Raw genomic sequence first — 19,780 nt, 5'->3', positions numbered from 1 at the left:
AGTAACACATGTTTCCTCATCACATGCACAAATCAACAAATCATCCACATATTGCAATAAAGCCGTCCCAGCTGTCAAACTCAAAGGCTCGAGGCTTCTTCGAAGCGCCTCATTGTACACGGTCGGGCTTTTGCAAAAACCCTGACATAATCTCGTAAACGTATAACCTTTCCCATTAAAGTCAAACGCGAACCAGAATTGACTTTTTTCATCCACTGGGACGCTGAAAAATGCATTAGCCAAATCTACCACAGTGAAATACTTTGCATTTTTGGGAATTTGTGACAAAATCGTATACGGGGTGGGAACTCGCACCGCTCGTGGAATGATAGCCGAATTCACCCCCTGGAGGTCCTGAACAAAACGCCACTCGGTCGCGGCGTGTTTGTCACGTACCTTTTTTACGGGAAAAATCGGGGTGCGCACTGGAGAATCTGGACAGGGAATAATAATGCCTTCCTTCAATAAGGAATCAAATACTGGCATAATTCCCCGCAACGCCTCCTTCTTCAGAGGGTATTGCGGTTGGCATGGCCTGTAATCAGATTTTGCAGTGATCACAACTGATTCGCATCCCCTGATTGACCTCAAAATCACACTTTGACCTGAAAGCCCCAGCAGCTCTGCTGTGCTCTACCCCTGCACCTGTTTCTGCCCAGACAGTGGCTCTCACACATTCCCCCATAAACAGGCCCAAATCTGCCCACGCCTGTTCTTTGGCCTTGGCCAGAGATAAATGTGGAACAGCTTCTCCTGCAATTAAATACAAGCTCTGCTGTTTTTCTGTTAGACGTGCTGAAAGCGCACACACATTTTCTGTCCAGAAAATTTTATCAAACCTCATCATTTCGTTTCCTGTATTGTCAAACCAGTTATCTTCAAACTGTGGTTCTCGCTCAATAACAACGTGTGATGTGCAATGCAATTTGTCAGATGCCATACAGTCTGTTTTCTCAGGCATCGTCTGGCTTTTTGCCAGTTTCAAAATCATATCTGTCCAATCAGAATCATTCACTTGCCATTCATATGACCACTGTGGGTCAAATTTCAAACAGCACGCCTCAGGGTATTCCTCAATTTTAATCCCTGAAGGCCCTGCCGTTAATGTCAAATTTAATTCACACATTAAATCTCTGGCCATTAGCGGTGTCGGAAAGTTTGGTGAACGGAGGAACGCGTGCCTCATTGTTGTTCCCCTCTCTGTCTCACACTCTAATGGTACTGTGAAATTTTCAGAAATGACATGGCCCGAAGCGGACGTGCTTTTATACACAGACCCTGTTAATTCTGGTTGGCATGGCAAATCACACTGTCTTATTGTTGAGGGACAGGCACCGCTGTCGACAAGAAAGTTTACATATGTTCCCTCTACTAACATCGGATATCTTGGCATTTTTGAGAACGCCGCACTTTTATACATTTTCAAACATTCCTCAGAAACATCATCACTCAAACCACTATCAGACAAACATAAAGATTTGCAAGCATTTTCTTCGTTGCAGAGAGCAGGAAAGTGAGAATCAGTGTATGTGTGTGTGTCTGTGTGCTGTGATAAAATTAAATGTTCACTTCCCTTTACTTGAGCCGAGAGCTGACCTTCCCTCAGCTGCCTTTCACTCTCTCGCTCCCCGCACCTCAGCTGGCTTCAATCTGCCTTGTTCGCCTCAGGACAGTCTTTAGCCCAATGCCCGTCCTTCTTGCACAGTCTGCACTTTGTACACTGTCTCATTTGGTGACCATTCGACTCACACAAAGCACACTTCCATTTCTGAGTTGTCTTCTTCTTTTGATTGTAGTTCTTACCCGGCGCAAATGGCGCTTTTGCCAGCTGCATTCCGTCACCGGCCTTTAACAGCTGCTCGGTGTCTTCCGCGTGCAGCGCGTGCGCCAGTGCATTTGAAAGTCTGCCGTGTTTCCACTCGATGTAATTGATTTTCAATGCCCTGGAAAGTTCTGGCCTCAGCCCCGTCATAAAACAGCCCAGGAGGTGAGACTCCCATGTCGACGGGCGATCTCCCCTATTAGCTGGCTCAACGAGGCCGCTGTTTTGTCGAAATATTTCAAATAGTCTGGCATAATATTCACCGACCTGTTCTCCTGGCTTTTGCCGGCAGCAGCTTATCTTTTCTTTGTCCACACGTGCTGGAAACGTGTTTCTTATTGCCCGTGCAAGGTCCAGAACAGCTGCTCTGTAGTCCGCGTTGGATCTGTCTGCCCAGTCAGCGTGCACGCGCCGCTGGTCATCAATGTCCAGTCGACCGGTTATCAGCTGCCACTTAGCGGCCCCCATCTTCATTCCTAGCAGCCTCTTCAGCTCTTGTGTGGTCGGGCTGAATTCCTCGCAGAATTTGATCAGTTCTTCAGCGAATCTGTCCCCCGCGTCCTCAGGATTTGGGAGATTTGTCATGCACTCCTTCAGATCCGTCCCATTCCAAGGGCGATGTACCATCATGGGACCGTCAGGCCCCGCGACCTCCACCATTGGAACGGTGAAACTGTTTGGCTCACTTTTCACCTGTGCTCTCGTGACCATCTGTCTCTTTAGTTTGCTGATCGGTTCGTCGTCGTTCGGAGTGTCGTAAATGGCGTCATCCTCCGTTTCCTCTTCACTGTCAGTTTGTGCTCGTCGTGCTCGCTTGACTGCCTTCTTTGGTTTCACGGGTTCTTTGGGCTTTTTTACCGTCTTTGCTTTCTTCTTTGGTTCTGGCTCTGGTTCTGGCTCTGACTCGGATTCAGCTGCCGTCTCCGTCTTTCGTGGCTTTGGTGGGGAGCGATCGAGGTCTTGGTCTAGCTTCAGGGCCGTCAGTTCCCGCTCTGGGTAGTGTGGTGGTCCTGCATAAGCCGGCGGAGCAGTTGGCTGCGCACTCGGCGCCGGGCTCACATGTGGGAAAACACAGACACAAACTTTCCGTTCGTTAGTAGGTGCAGGTGTTGCATGTTTCTCACATTCATTCATTTTCCCCTCATTCCCACATTTACTCGCGCACACGCTTTCAGGTGCCGTGGGCACAGATTTTTCACACACTTCACTCTGCTTTTCATTCACACTCATCTCTTGCTTTTTCTGCATTCTGCGTTCTCTCTTTTTCGTTTCCTCAATCCAACATTCCACTGTTGCTTAGCAATTTTTACACACGTGTTTGGCACACGCGCAACAACCCTGTGGTTTGTTACTGTGCCGCTCAACTGACTCTTTTACCACCTTTAACCTTGTGGTACTGTGTTCCTGTGTTCCTTCTTTCGGAAAATCATGATGCTTTATCAACTTCTCTATATCTTTCAAGCCCTTTTTCCCATGATTTTTCTTCATTGCACAGTATACTGGTGTGCAATACTTGCTGTTAGATGTTCCCATAATGGCTGTCTTTTTGTTTCACTATTGCCTGTGGCTTTTACAACTTCAGCGCGCTTAAACTGACTTTTCACCCAAAATCAGAGGGGTTTGAACTTAATTTCCGCTTACTCTCAATATTTTTTCCCTGGAATTCGTTCCAGTGATCAATTATTTCGGCTCCTTGAATTAATTCTCCTATTAACGAGTACTCGGCTTCGGTCCGGACAATATCTTGACCTTCTATGGTCTCAATTTCCGTGCCCTTCTTAAAAGCCTCCCTTTCCCCGTACCACAGCTCTAGTTTCAATTTCCAAATACAGCCATTATGGTTCACCCATAAACATTTTCTTTTTTCAAAATAAATTTTCTTTTCCAATCCCCAAAAGAAAATAAATGTACTGTCTCTTACCAGAGATTTTCTGTCGCCACTTGAGTTCTTTTTTGAGTCTCCACTGGAAGTCCTCCCGGGCCTGGAGCGGCTGGTTCTCCTTCTCTCAATGGTTACGAGGTGAGACTGAAACCTGTTGTTTTCAGGGCGTTTTCCCTCCACCGTCCGCTTGCCAGGTCCGAAAAGTCCCCCAGGGAAAAGCTCATCCCAGTAATCTGACACCAAAATTGTAGTGGCAATTTTCTCATTAAACAATCATCTTTGCATAAGAGACAGTCTGGAAATGAAAAAATGATCATTAAAAAGTATTTTTTTCCCCTTGCAAGGAGGGCCCAGTTGCATACACAGAGGTAGATTGTACAGTCTGTGACACAAGTGAGACAAAGAGAGAGAGTCAGAACAGTCCTCTTATACTGTTATCTCCAAGGTTATTCTCCCATAAATGGATAAGAAACTCACTCAGTGATCTCATTACACACTGAACTTTAGGTTTTAGCTACTTGCAAGCCTGCAAGTCCTAAATTGGATCCCCTTTGACCTTAGGGGTCAGGGTCCGGGTCAAAAAACAGTCTCCCCCTCTCTCCTGCCTCACAGACGTTCACATCAATCACAGATATTCAAAGTCAGCAGCACACGTAGAAGTCAATCTTGTGTAATCAAGTAAGTAAAATCAAAATTCCCATTACAGCCACCAACTGGCAGCAGGAAGTGTGTCACTTTCTAAATGCTTTTGACAAAAGTGGGGGGGGTTAATTTTATGTACAGTCACAAAAATCAGTACGCATATTGGTCTCATCGAGTCAGACAATTTTCTAATTTACAGTCATTAGCTCCGAGCATCAGGAAGTCAGATATTTTGGTTTGAATGTTGATTTCTTTGCAAAATCAGCCTCTGAATTTTTACCCACTCCTCTTAAGTGGTTTATTTTATTCCCACCAAACTTTTTCAATATGATGAAAATACATTAAAGATGCTAAATTGTAAACAGATAATAAATATCTCAAACAGTTTTGCTATGGCGAGGGATTAATGTCAAAAAAGGAAACACTAAAAGCCTCATATCTTCTAAAAATTCTATATAAAATTAAACAAATATCAGAACTAAACCCACCGTTATGAATGCCTGTGCAGCCGTGAGCATTTTAGTTTAATTTTAAAATTAGTGCCATTTCGGGGGCAGATTGCTTGAATTTATTTTACAAAAGCACAGTGTTGTTTTATTTCGACTGTACACAAATATAAGTTAACACTTTGCAGCTTGAATGATGTTAGGGTTAGGGTTATATATATATATATATATATATATATATATATATATATATATATATATAGCTGCGAGCAGCGATGGAGGGCCCAAGCCGGTGACACCGCCTCCCCGGTGCCTTTAGTGTAACTAAAGGCACCAGGGTGGCGGTGCCACCGGCTTGGGCCCGCAATCGCTGCTCGCAGCTATATTCTTACATTTTGCTTTCTCTATTAGGAAAAGCACAGATCAGCCTCGTCATTCTTCCTTTCTCCTCCAGGAGGCGATCGAGTTTCTTTCTTTCTCTCTCTCAGCAACACTAAGCGCTACACTTTCTTTTGGAACCGCTCCTCTCCTCAACTTCAACTAGATCAGAGCTTCATAAACTCTTTTTTGTTAGCCGAACCCCTTACATGTAAAGGATTTACACGAAGTAGGCCTACCACTTGTGCTTTAAGTACATATAGGGGTTATGATTACCAAAGATGTTGTTAATATACAATATTCCACTTTTAACCCTAAAATAAAAAGTATGAAAAAATCTTCGGTTATCTCGAGACCATATGGTCCATACTCTATGGGTCCATATGGCTAAAAAAATATTGGCAGCCTTGAATTTGTGTTGAGATGTGGTCTTGATATCAGGGGTGTCTCACGGTTCGGTTCGATTACGATTATCATGTCATCGATTCAGTTCAATTCGATATCACGATGCACTGCATCCTCAATTTTCAATTTTACTTCACATGTATACAATTTTGTCAATAAATAAAAGCAGTCAGATATATGAACTGAACATTTAATTTTACCTGCTCAAAGAAAACACACTTCTTGAATGTACACTGTAAAATCTGATTAGTTGGACTTACTTAAAAAAAGCATGCAAACCGATTGCCTTAAAAAAAAAAAGTAAAGTGAAATAGGAATAGTATGTGGTACTGACAAATGTTTAGTTAGTATAGTTCACTTAGACAAGAGTTCTAGTACCTAAAAAAGAACTGTAGAGAGTACTTGATAATTTACTTTAAATAAAATATAATTGTTACCATTGTTGTGTTTTGCAGGCTGAATGTTGAAGTCTGTGTGACTCAAGTATGATCTATTGCAAGATTGTCACAAATATAGAGGGAATATATAAACCCAATTAAAAGTTTCACAAGGTGTTTAGGACATAAGTGTTAGCAACAAAATTATAAAAGATCATTAATTGACATGAAATATAGTTATATTATACATCATTCATTTATTTATATATACATATATATATATATATATATATATATATATATATATATATATATATATATATATATATATATTCAACGATTGCAACAAGAAATCAGTTATTCGGTTTCAAAGGAAGGGAGTATATATACAGTGAGGAAAATAAGTATTTGGACACCCTGCTATTTTGCAAGTTCTCCCACTTGGAAATCATGGAGGGATCTGAAATTGTCATCGCAGGTGCATGTCCACTGTTGAGAGACATAATCTAAAAAAAAAAATCCAGAAATCACAATATATGATTTTTTAACTATTTATTTGTATGATACAGCTGCAAATAAGTATTTGAACACCTGTCTATCAGCTAGAATTCTGACCCTCAAAGACCTGTTAGTCTGCCTTTAAAATGTCCACCTCCACTCCATTTATTATCCTAAATTAGATGCACCTGTTTGAGGTCGTTAGCTGCATAAAGACACCTGTCCACCCCATACAATCAGTAAGAATCCAACTACTAACTTGGCCAAGACCAAAGAGCTGTCCAAAGACACTAGAGACAAAATTGTACACTTCCACAAGGCTGGAAAGGGCTACGGGGAAATTGCCAAGCAGCTTGGTGAAAAAATGTCCACTGTTGGAGCAATCATTAGAAAATGGAAGAAGCTAAACATGACTGTCAATCTCCCTCGGACTGGGGCTCCATGCAAGATCTCACCTCGTGGGGTCTCAATGATCCTAAGAAAGGTGAGAAATCAGCCCAGAACTACACGGGAGGAGCTGGTCAATGACCTGAAAAGAGCTGGGACCACCGTTTCCAAGGTTACTGTTGGTAATACACTAAGACGTCATGGTTTGAAATCATGCATGGCACGGAAGGTTCCCCTGCTTAAACCAGCACATGTCAAGGCCCGTCTTAAGTTTGTCATGGGAGAAAGTCATGTGGTCAGATGAGACCAAAATAGAACTTTTTGGTCATAATTCCACTAAACTTGTTTGGAGGAAGAAGAATGATGAGTACCATCCCAAGAACACCATCCCTACTGTGAAGCATGGGGGTGGTAGCATCATGCTTTGGGGGTGTTTTTCTGCACATGGGACAGGGCGACTGCACTGTATTAAGGAGAGGATGACCGGGGCCATGTATTGCGAGATTTTGGGGAACAACCTCCTTCCCTCAGTTAGAGCATTGAAGATGGGTCGAGGCTGGGTCTTCCAACATGACAATGACACGAAGCACACAGCCAGGATAACCAAGGAGTGGCTCTGTAAGAAGCATATCAAGGTTCTGGCGTGGCCTAGCCAGTCTCCAGACCTAAACCCAATAGAGAATCTTTGGAGGGAGCTCAAACTCCGTGTTTCTCAGCGACAGCCCAGAAAACCTGACTGATCTGGAGAAGATCTGTGTGGAGGAGTGGGTCAAAATCCCTCCTGCAGTGTGTGCAAACCTGGTGAAAAACTACAGGAAACGTTTGACCTCTGTAATTGCAAACAAAGGCTATCCATCCATCCATCCATCCATCTTCTACCGCTTATCCGGGGCCAGGTCGCGGGGGCAGCAGTCTAAGCAGGGATGCCCAGACTTCCCTCTCCCTAGACACTTCCTCCAGCTCTTCCGGGGGGACACCGAGGCGTTCCCAGGCCAGCCGGGAGACATAGTCTCTCCAGCGTGTCCTAGGTCTTCCCCGGGGTCTCCTCCCGGTGGGACATGCCCGGAACACCTTCCCGGGAAGGTGTCCAGGAGGCATCCGGAAAAGATGCCCGAGCCACCTCAACTGACCCCTCTCGATGTGGAGGAGCAGCGGCTCTACTCTGAGCTCCTCCCGAGTGACCGAGCTTCTCACCCTATCTCTAAGGGATCGCCCAGCCACCCTGCGGAGAAAGCTCATTTCGGCCGCTTGTATCCGGGATCTTGTCCTTTCGGTCATGACCCACAGCTCATGACCATAGGTGAGAGTAGGAACGTAGATTGACTGGTAAATCGAGAGCTTCGCCTTGCGGCTCAGCTCCTTCTTCACCACGACAGACCGGTACAGGGACCGCATTACTGCAGAAGCTGCACCGATCTGCCTGTCAATCTCCCGTTCCATCCTTCCCTCACTCGTGAACAAGACCCCAAGATACTTGAACTCCTCCACTTGAGGCAGGAGCTCTCCACCAACCTGAAGCGGGCAAACCACCCTTTTCCGACTGAGAACCATGGCCTCGAATTTGGAGGTGCTGATTTTCATCCCAGCCGCTTCACACTCGGCTGCAAACCGTCCCAGTGCATGCTGGAGGTCCTGGTTTGATGAGGCCAACACGACAACATCATCCGCAAAGAGCAGAGATGAAATCGTGTGGTCCCCAAACCTGACCCCCTCCGGCCCCTGGCTGCGCCTAGAAATTCTGTCCATAAAAATTATGAACAAAACCGGCGACAAAGGGCAGCCCTGCCGGAGTCCAACACGCACTGGGAACAAGTCTGACTTACTGCTGGCAATACGAACCAAGCTCCTGCTCCGGTCGTACAGGGACCGGATAGCCCTTAGCAAAGGGCCCCGGACCCCATACTCCCGGAGCACCCTCCACAGGCCGCCGCGAGGGACACAGTCGAATGCCTTCTCCAAATCCACAAAGCACATGTGGATTGGTTGGGCAAACTCCCATGAGCCCTCCAGCACCCTGTAGAGGGTATAGAGCTGGTCCAGTGTTCCACGACCGGGACGAAAACCACACTGTTCCTCCTGAATCCGAGGTTCTACTATCGGCCGGATTCTCCTCTCCAGTACCCTGGCATAGACTTTCCCAGGGAGGCTGAGAAGTGTGATCCCCCTATAGTTGGAGCACACCCTCCGATCCTCCTTCTTGAAAAGAGGGACCACCACCCCGGTCTGCCAGTCCAAAGGTACTGTCCCCGACCGCCACGCGATGTTGCAGAGGCGTGTCAGCCAAGACAGCCCCACAACATCCAGAGACTTGAGGTACTCAGGGCGGATCTCATCCACCCCCGGTGCCTTGCCACCGAGGAGTTTCTTGACTACCTCGGTGACTTCAGCTTGGGTGATGGACGAGTCCGCCTCCGAGCCCTCAGCCTCTGCTTCCTCAATGGAAGACGTGACGGCGGGATTGAGGAGATCCTCGAAGTATTCCTTCCACCGTCCGGTGATATCCCCAGTCGAGGTCAACAGCTGCCCACCTCCACTGTAAACAGCGTTGGTAGGGCACTGCTTCCCCCTCCTGAGGCGCCGGACGGTTTGCCAGAATCTCTTCGAGGCCGACCGATAGTCCTTCTCCATGGCCTCACCGAACTCCTCCCAGGCCTGAGTTTTTGCCTCCACAACCACCCGGGCTGCAGTCCGCTTGGCCCGTCGGTACCCATCAGCTGCCTCAGGAGTCCCACAAGCCAGCCAGGCCCGATAGGACTCCTTCTTCAGCTTGACGGCATCCCTTACTTCCGGTGTCCACCACCGGGTTCGGGGATTGCCGCCTCGACAGGCACCGGAGACCTTACGGCCACAGCTCCGAGTGGCCGCGTTGACAATGGAGGTGGAGAACATGGTCCACTCGGACTCAATATCTCCAGACTCCCTCGGGATCTGGTCGAAGCTCTGCCGGAGGTGGGAGTTGAAGATCTCTCTGACAGGAGATTCGGCCAAACGTTCCCAACAGACCCTCACAGTACGTTTGGGTCTGCCGAGTCTGTCCAGCTTCCTCCCCCGCCATCGGATCCAACTCACCACCAGGTGGTGATCAGTTGACAGCTCCGCCCCTCTCTTCACCCGAGTGTCCAAGACATACGGCCGGAGGTCGGATGAAACGACCACAAAGTCGATCATCGACCTCCGGCCTAGGGTGTCCTGGTGCCATGTGCACTGATGGACACCCTTATGCTTGAACATGGTGTTCGTTATGGACAAGCTGTAACTAGCACAGAAGTCCAATAACAGAACACCACTCGGGTTCAGATCAGGGGGGCCGTTCCTCCCAATCATGCCCCTCCAGGTGTCACTGTCGCTGCCCACGTGGGCGTTGAAGTCCCCCAGTAGAACGACGGAGTCCCCAGTCGGAGCACTTTCCAGCACCCCTCCCAGAGACTCCAAGAAGGCCGGGTACTCTGCACTGCCGTTCGGCCCGTAAGCACAAACGACAGTGAGAGACCTATCCCCGACCCGAAGGCGTAGGGAAGCGACCCTCTCGTTCACCGGGGTGAACTCCAACACATGGCGGCTGAGCTGGGGGGCTATAAGCAAACCCACACCAGCCCGCCGCCTCTCACCATGGGCAACTCCAGAGTGGTGAAGAGTCCATCCTCTCTCGAGGAGTGTGGTTCCAGAGCCCAAGCCGTGCGTAGAGGTGATCCCAACTATCTCTAGTCGGAATCTCTGAACCTCACGCACAACCTCAGGCTCCTTCCCCGCCAGAGAGGTGACATTCCATGTCCCTAGAGCTAGATTCCGCGTCCAGGGATCGGGTTGTCTAGGCCCCCGCCTTCGACTGCCGCCCGATCCACTTAGCACCGGCCCCTTACGGTCCCTCCTGCAGGTGGTGGGTCCACGGGAGGGTCAAACAAAGGCTACTGCCAATATATATACTTCCCTTCCTTTGAAACCGAATAACTGATTTCTTGTTGCAATCATTGAATCGTTGGGAAGAGAATAACAATAGTATAAATGAAGTTCAAAGTGCCCAACCAAAGGGATCACTAATCGCCATAATGGTGACTAAAAACATTTTAGGAAAATCAACATCAATTTATGAAGTCAGCTTATGTGATGTTCTCTCAAATTTTTCAGTTGTATTAAAATTTCATCATTTAAGATGACTTTGGGAAATGAGTGAATGCAAACAGAGAAAAATAACTGCAGAAGTGGAGGAAATGAGTGAAAAGTCCATTAAGATTTTCCCCGCCTCAAAAACCACACTCAAACCAATCAATTAATATTAACTTGGGTTTTCTTAGTAAACAAAGTATGTGAATAGTGCAGATTACTAGATTTTTACAATTAAGTTAAGACATTAAAAGTTAACTAAATAGTGTTAGTTAGAATCACTGTTGGATTTTACAGTGTATCAAACATCAAACAAAACTCAAGTCTGGGCACAGAAGACAACAGGAGCATTTAGAACACACAAAAGTAAGTACTAAAAGTGATGCCATTGATCCACGACATGAGACCGTAGCTCTGCCAAACTTGGCTAAGTTTAATCTCTTTTCCAAACACTGATATTCCTTGAAAACTTGCTTTTTGATGAGCAGCCATGACCTGAGTAAACAATGTGAAGAGAAAAGGTGATATAGGACATCCTTGTCTTTTTTTTATTTGAATTGAAAATAGTATGAACAAATGCCCAAATAGTATGAACATAATATACCCACAGCATATGCACACAAACCTGTTAAAAACAAAAAAAAAAAAAACACATGCTTGCACACCCATGATATATATATATATATATATATATATATATATATATAATTAGTCAGAATCTAGAGAGGATACAGAGTTGTAATAATTTAAAATAGGATTCCAGGTTTTATAAAAATGTATCAGTACCGAGTAGAGTATTTCAATTTTTCAAGTGAAAGGAATGACAACAGATCCTTTAACCAAGAGGTAGTTGGAGGGGGGGTTAGGCACTTCCAATGCAACAAGCTGCACCTTCTAGCAATAAGAGAAGCGAAGGCGATAGCCTCTGCTTTCTGTCTCGTGATAGATGACGAGTGAGACACACCAAAGATGGCAACTAGAGGACATGGAGATAAAGAAACGTGCAGAGCCCTAGACATGAAGTCAAAAAAAGAAGCCCAATATGAGGCCAGTTTTGGGCAGCTAAAGAATGTATGGGTGTGATCAGCGGGAGAGAAGGAGCATCTGGTACAGAAGTCCTCTGTTTCTGGGAACAATTTAGGAAGTCTAGCTTTGGTCAGATGAATTCGATGAAAGACTTTTAGCTGAATGAGACTTAGCCGAGCACATACAGACGTAGAATGGACATCCTTGTCTTATCCCACGGCCCATATCAAATCTCTGACAGGTACCGCGAGATAATTGGACTGGAATTGGAATATATTTATATTTTAAGCGAAATATATACCTATGACAGCAAAAACCTACGGATACAAACTTTAGAAACACTGCAATAAGACGCTATTCTTTACAGACGGAGTCTATACTCGTGTAGCGTGTTGCCTACATACTCACAGTTCATAGACTCAAACTGTACAGAGTCACGCACAGTGTGTATCGCATATAGTTTGACAACTGTACGTCTTTGATTTGACAGCATTAGACACAAAACTCGTTATTATTTTTTGCTTAATTTAACAATTTGAAACAGCAAATATTAAGTCAAATCAAAATGAGCAAGTTCAGCACCAGTCAAGATTTAAATTAGTGAGTTGTAATGACTTGTACTTTTAAGTTGCTTTAACTTAGAAATTTAACTCGGCAACTGAACTTAAGTTGAAATAGGTTGAAGTTCTATCTATCTATCTATCTATCTATCTATCTATCTATCTATCTATCTATCTATCTATCTATCTATCTATCTACCATCTTACTTGTATTTCCGTTAACCAACATCAGAGAACACATGCGATTGTGTTGTTGAATTATTCAAATATTAACTTAAAGCGCAAGTAGGCCTACTTTGTGTAAATAATTTACGTGTAAGGGGTTTGGCTGACAAAAAAAGAGTTGATGAAGCTCTGGTCTAGTTGAAGTTGAGGAGAGGAGCAGTTACAAAAGAAAGTGTAGCGCTTAGTGTTGCTGAGAGAGAGAAAGAAAGATACTCGATCGCCTCCTGGAGGAGAAAGGAAGAATGACGAGGCTGAGCTGTGCTTTTCCTTTGCCGCACTAATAGTAGATAAAAGCCAGAGAGAAAGCAAAATGTAAGAAAATAAATAAAAATTGAAAGGATAAAGGAAAAAGCCTTGGTGAAGTGAATTATCTGAGTAGTGAAGATGAAGCAAAAGCTTACAGCACCTGGTATTCCCAAGCAAATTCCCCTCCAAGTACCCAAGCGATCGTCAGCCGTCCAATGGTTGAGCAATGCTGAGCAGAGCTCAGCGCTCAACAGACCAATCATTGAGCGAGGATCGAAAAACGTCATCTAGCTGTGTGAGCGTGTGAGCTGTTTTATAAAAATACTGGCGGCCATCTTTAACTAATTTATTGTGGTCGGCATTATTGACCGATTGGACTGTTTTTTTTACTCTCAGGTACGTTTGGTATAATTATGTGCCAAGTAATGAATGAAACTCGATATATTTTTGGATAATTTGCCTGATATTCAAGGTTTTACATGATAATATCTCGTTAGCGCTGTACTGACACTAATTTTCTGCCACCAATTGGCTAGGCTAGCACTGCTTGTTTACATTAAAATAGCTAGGTTTGATCTCTCTGAAATGCGTTTAAAATGCGACCAGACTATTGATTTTACATGTTAAGACCTTGAAGAATGTACTATTACTGTGTGGACTCGAAATGTAAAGCTTAAATATGCTTTAGATGCGTTAGAATATCAACCGCGATTAGCATGCTAAATGCATTAAATGAATGAATGAGCTACCAATCGCCGCTGTAATGACCTGACGATCCCTGGAAATACTTCAAAAACGTGATCAGACACTCTATCTCACTTCTTAAGACCATAGAGATGGTGTTACAACAGTGTGGAGTTGAATTTCAATGTGTAAATATGCTTTAGAAGTGTAAACATGTCAACCGCGATTTGCATGCTAAAAACAAGGTGATGAATGAATGGGTTGTTTTTGGTTACTACTTTTAGGAGGGCTGCAGGGTCTCTAAAAATGTATTTAAGCCCTCATCTGCTTTTAGTTTTACTCATTTATTCATGTTTTACTGTACCAGATGACACATGGAGAAGCCTAGACATCAGTGCAGCGTGTGCGGCAAGACTTTCACTGAAAAGTCCAACCTGACGAGGCATCTGAAGATCCATGCCGTTGCCAGGGAGACCTTTGACTGTGATGTCTGCAGGAAGAGCTTGACCACCAAATCATCGCTGGTTAGCCATCAACAGCAACACCAGTACCCCAACATCGTTTTGTACCGGCAAGGAGAGGCCAGGCTGCAGTGTACAGAGGCAGCAAAGTCTGTGGCAGAGGCCCCCAGCACCGTTGTTGACCCTACATGGCTGGATCCCAAGACAGCAGAGGCGGCTGCCAAGAGGTCCGGGGGTGAGCTGTGGAAAGGTCAGCTGGTCATCGTGTTCGGGAAGTACGCCGGTCAGACCTTCAGGTGGCTTCTAGAAAACGATGTCGGCTGGCTGGTGTGGTTGCTGTTCCAGTACTGCCAGCAGGGAGAGCAGAACGAGCTGCTGAAGTGGCAGAAGGAGCGACTGCTCGAGTACGCCAGAGAGTTCCCTCCTGTCACATGGCACCTTGACAGGAGGTTGAAGGTAAGATAAACTCAGTTACCTTTTAGACCTGAGTAATTGATGTTAAGCAGTAACCAGTATTAGTAAAAGTATTATTTTATGAGATTATTTTATGGTTGTGTTTTATTTTCTGCAGAAAGTGCAATCGAAGAAAGACCGGGCTCCTCCGACCGTCCCCGACCTCTCTCAGCAGGACCCCAACTACGCCAGCGATGCCAAGTTGTTGGCTGCTGCAGGTATAGTAGTATTATGCTGAAATGAACATGAAATGACTTTGTAGTATGCTGTGGAGCTGCTAGGACTTGTGTTTGTGCCACGTGAAATTCATCAGTATGTATCGAGCAATGCAGTTGATACATTTTTGTGGTGTTCTCCTCTTCAGAGAGTGTCCAGGACAGGTCCGAGGCGTCGGTCAGCACGCAGCTGACCACCTGGGGAGACCTCGCCAGCTCTGTGTGCCAGGACGACAGGCCCGGACCCTCGTCCCTCCGAGAGACCTCGGAACCCGGTGGCGTCGTGCTGGAGGGCTGGCAGAAGCTCTGGGAGCAGCCGCCTGAATCCGCCCAAGCCCTTGGTATAGCCCCTGCGAACATCAAGTGGCTGAAGACCAACGAGACCTACGGGCTGTTTGAGAGGGCGTCCAAGTAAAAGAATGTCAGGGGAGAGATGGCCGAGAGGAAGCTCTTTAAGGAGAAGATGGAGTTCCACCCGCCCCCACCTCCTATGGCCGTCAAGGGAGCTGTGCCCAACATGCTCTCCTTCTTCACCACCCCTGCCTTCTTCTGGCGCCCGGTCGGCGTGATGAAGGCATTGATCCGCTGCCCCAACACCAACTGCCCCGCACCGCCAGAGTACTACCTGGAGAAGAGAGGGTACGGCAGCTACGCCAGGCAAGTGTGCGGCATGAACTTCCATTACACCCTGCTGACCGAGAGGTTGATGTGCAAACACCGTCTCAAGCTGAGGGAGGAGCCGAGCCAGGCGACGAGGAGGACGGCGCCCACCGTGCTGGAGAATCAGGGTTGTGCTGCCCTCCTGTGTGTGGTGTGATGAATAAGGGCAGAGTTCCCTAATGCGCAATGACAATATAAAGGGTTCAGACCTGCCCTTGATTAAACCTAGACACGTAGCTGTCTATCACTTCCTGTTTGTCTGGTTTGTCAAACTGGGACGTGAGATCCTCAGGTATGGAGATCTTCAGGATATCGTCCATATAAGGGGTTGAGTCCACAACAATATTCACAAAGATAAGTTCCAACAGGTTGTCCACATACTCTGTACAAATAAAAATAATAATTTGTTGTTATTTTCAGCTTACTCTGAAGTTGTGTTGCTCACTTGCTCAGTGTTGTGGCTACATGGTTTTGTATATAAAATTGCATATAAGGTGTCTTGTTTAAAGGGTCATGAAACCCTAAACCAAATTTTCTGAGATTTTAACAGAGGTATGTGTGTTGAACACCATTGAAGACAATGTTAGCATCTGTTAGATTTAATAGTAAGGGGAAAATGGTTAAATTTTAGGTTTTTTACCCTATTTTCGTCTTCCGGGTTTAAAATCTTCATCGTGTCCACGTCACAGGCTGTGACGTGGCAGAGCACTATAGTACTTTGATGACTCATCGGTGTCTCATAAATTATTCATGTACTGAGTTTTCTTATCCAATGAGAAGACACTGTCTCTTAATTATTCATGACACCACGTGGAACTTTCCAAAGACAGACATGTCAAACTGTGTGATATCGCGTAGTAGATGAGAGAGGCTATAATGGGACACGCGTTTGTTTTCGTGGTGCAAAAGTTCCAGTGCATCTTTCCCCGCGATGCTGCCCGGGCTGCCCGGCATCAACCACGGACACATCTAAACTATGGGTGTGTAGCAACCATTCAACGGGAGAATGGTGGACTTCGACCTTGTACACCAATGCAGGTTTCGGTCTTGCGAGTGATGCGGTTCCGAGGACTTTTCCTATCGCTTCAGAGGTGTGTGTGTGTGTGTCTAAAATGTAACCCTAACCGTTTTACTTGCATTTTGTTAAATAATCACTCGTTATTAAAATTTAGATATTTCAATAATGCCTCAATTGTATGGAACGTATGCTTAGTTTGTGCAAATTTCTATGACACTTTCCATCTTTATTATGTGGGTTTATGGGGCGCGTAGATCTATGTACGGAACGTTTTTTTTTTTTAAGCGGAAAATTTATTATTTCAAATATATGCATTTATAGTGTGTATATAAACAAATATATATTTTATAATGGCATAATTATACATATGCATGTACATTTATATGTTTTAAATAGAGTTATGATTACTGTAGTAGGCTATTATGTGTAGCGGGGCATTCAGTTACTTTTGAAAGGACAAAAATAAGGTGTCAGTGTATTTCATTAGACTTTAACTTTGCCAGCTATAAAAAAATCTAGCATTTCCTCACGTTTTACCACTGATTTTTAGTGACAGTCGATATGCATGGGCCACTTTGGGCTTTGACCACACCCACTCCCCTCCTTTCTTCTCACAGCCACCACGCCCATTTAAGTTGCATTTTTCAAAAAGATTGTGAGCTAGACTTGAGCTGAAAGAGGGGGGTTTCATGACCCTTTAAAAATAAAATAAATAAATACAAAATTTATGTTCAGCTTCTGATATTATGTCTGTACATACAATGACTATTTTGCATTTAAATAAAAGTTGTTACACTCACGGAAGGTTGGTTCTACTTTCACTGGCTTTGCAGAGCATTGTCCTTTCTTGTATTTTGGGAAAACCACCTTAAATAGTGGCTCTCCAGCTGCTGTCGTGGCTTGGGGACGGCCAGCATTCTCATTAAAATGTAGGGCTGCCAGGTAGAGTCTATAGAGAAGAAATAATGGTTAAACATTACTTAGGTCACACTTGCGTGTTTGAAAATGTGTATACACTAGGGCTGTCGGAACGAATTCCGAAATTCGAATATAATTCAAATATTTAAAAAAATCAATACTATTCGAATGCTGAAGTTCCTATTCGAATATTGCTTTTTTATGTATATTAAAAAAAAAAAAAAATGCAATCTTGCCTTTCTCGCCGCCTTGGCTTACATGCATGTGAAAATTAAATGCTTTTGTTTCGTCTGATGAACAATAAAGGTTTTGAATCGTAACACAATTGTGCACGTTATCCACGCTGTATCATCATAACAATACTGTCAAAAATCGCAGAGAGCAATGTCTCCATGGAAACGGAGATCACCACTCCTAACAATTTGATTCACAGTCCACACTACAACGTGAAAACGGCGTTTTCAAATGTATCCACTTTGGAGTGCGTTTTCATTAATAAAAACACCGTCTCATTGTGGACGGAAGGCCAAAACGGAGAGAAAAATATACGTTATTTTTTATGACAACATACAACCTGACAAGCTAGGCGATCTGTCCGAGGAACCGCCGCTAAAACAGGCAAGAATTACTTATTTTCTGCCTCTCTCCTCATCACCAGCTGTCCGCCAAAAGGCGATAACAGACAAACTGACGGTTTATCTGTGAAGATATGAGACTGATCAACATCACGCATTTTCGATCCATAAGACTGTGTAATGTCGGAAATATTAATAATAGGATGAATTTGAGCATTTAATATTCTAATATTATTCGAATATTAAATAAAACAAGGAATGGAATTCGAATAGTATTATAGAGGAAGATTGACAGCCCTAGTATACACTCTTTTCCCAATTATATTGAATTACCTGCATAACATTCCCAGGAAAGAAAAGACAACATTCTTTGGTGCAAAGTGCAGAATTATGCTGTGGAACGCCTCCAGTGATGAGGTCTGATGGTGAGGGCTCAGTTTTTCAGCATCCTTCAGAATCCTCTTGTTTCTTAGGATCTTCTCTAATCGAGAGAAGGCAGTTGTTCCTGGTGGGAAAGTGGAACTTATTAAACTTTATATTTAAAAACAAATAAATAAATAAATTAAAAAAAACAACAAACATACATACATAATTTAATTTAATAAAAAAACAAAATTATGTCTGTCGTATGCACATAGACACATGAGTTATATTGACACTGCTAATAGGGTAAACACACCTGCTCTCAACCACTTGCTCTTGTCCGTTGTATTGCGTCGTGGATGCAAACACTGTGGGAAAACAGGATCATCATGTGTGTGCATGTCTTGGATATGATTAAGAATTGATGTCCACTTTGCCACTCGCTCTGGCCCTGATGAAGAAGAAGCTGCTGTCCAATATATGTGGTTTTTTATACTGCGATACCACTTCTGCAGTTTTTCACTGTCTTTGTCCTGAGCAATCCTCAGCAGTTTCTTTGATACTCCTAATAATATAAACAAACAAACAAACTATAATTCAGCCATGCAGAAAGATACAGTGTGTTTATTGAACACAATATAATAAAAAGGAAGTTCTGGTCCAAGGTATGGTTTTGTATCATAATGTTTTGTAATAAAATTTTACTGATCTGTTTAAAAAATAACCAGTGTGAGACTATGACAGTCATTAGGGACATAAACAACACATATTCAGACAGGAGATAATACCTTTTTCAATGTGCCATACATCGTAATACTGTGTGATGTTGGCCTCCCGCAGGTATTTTTGTATTTGAGGGTGCCGGTCTGTAACAATGCTGTCAAAATTCACACTGTGTGCCCTCAAGAGATCAAGGCTCCTCCTCAGACTCTCTTTCTCCATGTTGTTGCTCCCTCCAACTTCATTACTCTGATTACAAAATAAAGGGCATACATGACAATTGTTGTCAATGCCTGTTATGTTAGCAATAGCTACACAGTAAAAAAAATCTTTTTCTGTACATTTACTTTGTTACATTGCATATGCATTACATCTTGCATAAGTCTGTAATGTTAGACTCACCTGAACTAGTTGCAGATCAATAATAGTGCTGGTCCTTAGGTCCATCACTGAGTAACTTCCAAACTTGGCTGAAGGACCTTTACGTAGAAAATTAATGTTTACTTTGTAATACATTCGGTATTTATTATTATTACCATGTTTTGCTTTCACAGTAATATGTAACAGTTGTTCAGCATTTAGTACCTGGTGAATCTGCCCTCATGTCTCCGCCCAGGACAATGTTCTGCTGCTGTCTGAGCTGCTGAAACATGCCATCCTGTGCCGTCTTCCAGCTATGTACAATTGCAGGCTGTATGTACCTCCGGGCATGAATTCG

The 19,780-nt window shown here is 44.2% G+C and overlaps 1 protein-coding gene across 1 annotated transcript; it reads left to right on the top strand.

Annotated features, from left to right (window-relative positions):
* Positions 1 to 14,053: 14,053 nt before the first annotated feature.
* Positions 14,054 to 15,055, top strand: LOC311082171 (uncharacterized protein; the record flags this gene model as incomplete). The annotated part of the gene is made up of 2 exons (XM_084112910.1): positions 14,054 to 14,596; positions 14,712 to 15,055. The coding sequence occupies 2 exons, from the start codon at positions 14,054 to 14,056 to the stop codon at positions 14,829 to 14,831; spliced, it is 663 nt and encodes a 220-aa protein (XP_083969036.1). The 3' UTR covers positions 14,832 to 15,055.
* Positions 15,056 to 19,780: the final 4,725 nt, after the last annotated feature.

Source organism: Abramis brama (assembly GCF_963993115.1).
Source record: "Abramis brama genome assembly, chromosome: 4".
In the NCBI taxonomy this organism is placed as follows: domain Eukaryota; kingdom Metazoa; phylum Chordata; class Actinopteri; order Cypriniformes; family Leuciscidae; genus Abramis; species Abramis brama.
Note: the sequence above shows the minus strand (reverse complement) of the source record. Positions and strands in the feature narration are given on the sequence as shown.